At 43.9% G+C, this 1952-nt stretch overlaps 1 protein-coding gene across 1 annotated transcript; it reads left to right on the top strand.

The window, feature by feature from the left end:
- Positions 1-210: 210 nt before the first annotated feature.
- LOC131947139 (G-protein coupled receptor dmsr-1) lies at positions 211-1407 on the top strand. Its single transcript, XM_059308247.1, has one exon. The coding sequence runs from the start codon at positions 211-213 to the stop codon at positions 1405-1407; it is 1197 nt and encodes a 398-aa protein (XP_059164230.1).
- The last annotated feature ends 545 nt before the right edge of the window (positions 1408-1952 follow it).

Genomic DNA, 1952 nt, shown 5'->3' with positions numbered 1-1952 from the left:
TTTTAAATGTATTTCATCTTACTGAGGGAAGCTAATAGGGTAAAGCAAATCTGTTAAAAATAAGTGATGTATTTTAGTAGTTTGTTTTAATCAGTAAAGTAAACTTAAACATAACATCTTGTCTTTTATTCTATTCTACAGTTGATGGCTTAGCTACAGCATCCAATGGTCAAGCACTGCTAGTCAATACTAAAGATAAACAGATTAAAAATGGAGGTCAATGACCTTTGGGACTTCCTGAACCGAACAAGGGAATCGGGGAAATACCCTGATGACGACAGACTTGGGCTGCCGGGAGGGGGACCCCCTTACACGGACGACATGATGAGGCACCACCTCGGACCCCTGTGGGACTTCCACGAGCTCTTCCTCCAGGTGTACGGCTACGCTTCTATCGTGGTTTGCATCTTTGGCATCCTCACCAACGTCATCAACATTACGGTGCTGATGGCCAAGGACATGCGCACTGCCACGAACTACCTGCTGACGTTTTTAGCCATCTCGGACATACTGACCATGCTGCCGTACATTCCTTACATATTCCACTTCTACTGTCCGCTGACTGACCCAACGGATACCCCGGCCAAGTATACTTACAACTGGATTCTTTACATGCTGATAATCGTCTACCTTTTCGCTACGACGCATACAATTTCAATCTGGCTGGCGGTAACCCTGGCTGCTTTTCGTTTCTGCCAAATCCGATCTTCTTGCCCGCGGGGGCCTCTGGCTAAAGAACGCCGGATCCGGCACGTGAAAATCGCCGCGGCGATAATCTACGTGTTGTCTTTGATAATCCTAATCCCGTATTACGTAACAAACGAGATTAAAAAAGAGAGGATAAGCTACACGAACGTGACCTTCTACACGCTGAACATGAAACAGCTGGGGACGTCAGACACGAGTCTCGTCGTCTTCACCAGTTACATCACCTACGCCATCCTGGCCAAAATCTTGCCTTGCATCCTCATCCTCATCTTCAGCGGCTCCCTCCTCTACCACATGGGGGTCAAGGCCGTGCGCCGACGCCAAAGACTCTCAGCCACCCGCCAGCGAGTCAACACGACCAGGATGCTTCTGGTCGTCCTCATGCTGTTCATCTTCACGGAACTTCCTCAAGGCATTCTCTTCATCCTCAGCGTGTCGGTGCCAGACTTCCACCGCAACGTCTACTACCCACTCTCGGAACTCACCGACTTCATCGCCCTGTTGAACAACGCCATCAACTTTGTCCTGTACTGCGTCATGTCCCAACAGTTCCGGGACAAGTTCTTCAGCATCTACATCAAGCCGATCTGCGAGAGGCGCCGGACCATGATCACATCGACCTCGGAACTGCTCATCCTGAGGGAACATGTTCCCCGTACGGTCACTACTACCACACACGATGAGAACGGCAGGGTATGACTATGGCGCCTACGAAAGGAGAAGGATTCGTTTCTTTAATTCCTTTCTGAGTGTCATAGTTGAACATTGAACCTGTTATTTAGCTGTGTTCCCACATTTGAAAAGTCAGAAAGGAGAAGGATTGGATTCTCTGTGTCCTTTCTGAAGACTGTCTAGAACTTTGTAAAGCATTCACTACCTTGTGAGCTGTGTACTGAGATCAGACAATGGATAAAGATGTCTAGATGTTTATGTCTGTTAACACATATTACTATCATTCATATGCTACTTATAAAATTGTGTATATGCTGTATTTTACTGAATATATATATACATATGTAATATAGGCCTACATATGTAAATATATATATATATATATATATATATATATATATATATATATATATGTATGTATATATATATATATAATGTTTATGTGTGTATGTGTGTGTACTTAGGTACCTCAAGGAACATAATCTAAGTGAATTTTATTTGCTTTTTATTGTATAGTTGTACAGAGTTTGTGTTTTAAAGAAACCTTTTCTCTTTTGATGTGATGTCATGAA

This window comes from Physella acuta, unplaced genomic scaffold (assembly GCF_028476545.2).
Source record: "Physella acuta isolate Inbredline_101_S28 unplaced genomic scaffold, ASM2847654v3 ptg000584l, whole genome shotgun sequence".
Classification (NCBI taxonomy): domain Eukaryota; kingdom Metazoa; phylum Mollusca; class Gastropoda; family Physidae; genus Physella; species Physella acuta.
This window is presented reverse-complemented; position numbering and strand designations above follow the sequence as displayed.